This window comes from Condylura cristata, unplaced genomic scaffold (assembly GCF_000260355.1).
Source record: "Condylura cristata isolate star-nosed mole 26May11 unplaced genomic scaffold, ConCri1.0 scaffold00023, whole genome shotgun sequence".
NCBI classification, from domain to species: Eukaryota; Metazoa; Chordata; class Mammalia; order Eulipotyphla; family Talpidae; genus Condylura; species Condylura cristata.
In genome coordinates, this window is record NW_004567124.1 from 24,857,473 (window position 1) to 24,859,620 (window position 2,148).

A 2,148-nucleotide genomic window follows, 5' to 3' on the forward strand; every position below is an offset into this window, starting at 1 on the left:
TGTAGTGTTTGACCCATCTTTGCTTCTAGGCGGTGCTCTACACGATCAGAGAATCTTCTCTAGTAACGAACTATAGAAAAGATCCCTGAAAGTATAGTCTTTGAAGGCATGTTTTTTAAGTATTGCAGTTTAGCGGGGAAAAAATGGAAAATGGGGTAAAGATTTGAAAAATGCTTTACTTGGGAATCATCTTTTATTCATAAAGATTTCTTCTTTTATAGTTGATGGAGAAACTTGTGATTTGTCTTTGAATATAACCTGGTATCTCAAAAGTGCTGACTGTTACAATGAAATCTATAGCTTCAAGGTAAGGAAAATAAATTACAAACTTTTCTTGGGCTTTAGAGATCATCGGGCCCCAACCTTTTAATTTTATAGAGGAAGGAATCATTTGTAGTATTTTGCATGTGTGCCATTTGTCTCAAAAATAAGTGTACTCAAAAGATCCCGACAAAAATAAGTATCCTTGAAGACCCAGATTTAATAACATGAATATTTTTTTGCTGTCTAATTAGGGCCTTTCTTACATAAAAATTTTTTTTAAGCTTCAATTTTGTCACTGAAGAGTACTATGGCTACTGATATAGTTAAGTGCCACACCTTAGTTGCTGATAAGGGCATCAGCTTTACCTACCCTTACTTTTGCACTGTCAGCTCAAAGCACATAACATGATGATGAAGATGATAGTGTTTGACCTCAGGCCTCATGAAAGAGTCCATGGGCTACACTTCCCGGATTGCCATGCACACTGGAGTTAAGCATAGGAGATGTGTGGTGCCAGCCCCAGCCTTTCCAAGGAGTCTGCTATACAGTCAAGTTTTTATACCTTAAGCATATTGAATTTCTGCTTGGCATTAGGGTTTTACAGCATCTTTTTTATGTTGTTGTTGATTGCTTTTTGCTTTTTTTAAACTCAGCACTAGGTAGGATTAATACGATGAGGACTGATGAATTTAGAAATGATAGTATATAGAATTTGCAGTGTGGCTGGTACTTTTCTCTTAATCAGTCACTTATTAATTTATAGTTAAAGACCTTGATAAACTGATCAAGAGCTTGCAGATCCTGTCTTCATAAGTAGTTAGGTTACTGTATATTAAGTCATACATGTAACATGTTAACAAAAAATTACTGTTGAGTGACATAAGACAAAATCATGAAAGTGGCAAACCAGTAGTTGGAAATGTGAAATTTGGGCTTAGTAAAAGAGGGCAAGATTAGGCATATAGGCATGAGAAAACTAATAGGTGAAGTGACAGAAATGATGAGTTTTTAGAGTATCAATAGAGGGCTGTAAATGATTATGACATTTTTGTGCTCTTAAGCTTTTGAACACAAGTGTAACTTTTTGTTGGTGTTGTTAATTTATAAAATTTTGTATGTTTGTTTTTTGTGTTATAACCTGCTGGAATCTTGACAGTCACCCTGTCTTCCCAGAGAATTTACCCTCTGTGAACCATAGACTAGAAATCTGCACTTTAGATTCTAATACTTAGATTCTTGGGTACTATTATGTAGATACTATTATGCATTCTTGGTACTACTATGTGGTCTGTTAAATTTTTCAGACAGCAAACCCAGAAATACAGGTGATCTACTTGTCAACTTCTAAAAATCTTATTTGTAAAAGGTAAGTTTACTACTTTGTGTTTTCTCTATTTTTCTAGGCTGGAGAGGTGGAGACCTATTTGGACAAACTTAAGGGGAAAAAAGGCTTGTCTGGGAAATACCAAACATCATCAAAATTATTCCAAAACTGCAGTGAACTCTTTAAAACACAGGTAACATTTGATACTGTTTGCATGGAATAGAGGTTACAAACTGTGATGTCTATGTTGTGGGTGATGACCATTTCCTGCCCCACAATTCTTTCTTCTGACAAACAAGTTAGAAACACGTTGTGGTAGTTTGTGGTAATTGCATAGTCAGCCACGTACACATCCATCGTATCAAGGAGGGTTTGCTTTCCGTATTTGTAAAAAGCGAACATAACACAAAATTTGTTGTGGTAAAGTATATATAACATAAAATTTACTGTTTTAACTTTTTTTAAAAAAAGATTTATTGGCCCTCCCTGGTGGCGCAGCGGGTTAAAAGCACAGCACTGAGAATCTGAGGCCACTTCCGCACGAGTTCGATTCCCGCCT

At 35.8% G+C, this 2,148-nt stretch overlaps 1 protein-coding gene across 5 annotated transcripts in view; it reads left to right on the plus strand.

Moving 5' to 3' along the window:
* The window catches only part of TMEM87A (transmembrane protein 87A), a 39,495-nt gene that overhangs the window by 4,914 nt on the left and 32,433 nt on the right, over positions 1 to 2,148 (plus strand). For all 5 annotated transcript variants that reach the window (XM_012728598.1, XM_012728597.1, XM_004687881.2 and 2 more), the window contains exons 3-4: positions 222 to 307; positions 1,669 to 1,782. In XM_012728598.1, coding sequence (XP_012584052.1) covers positions 222 to 307; positions 1,669 to 1,782 — 200 coding nt within the window. The remainder of the gene's footprint in view (positions 1 to 221; positions 308 to 1,668; positions 1,783 to 2,148) is intronic.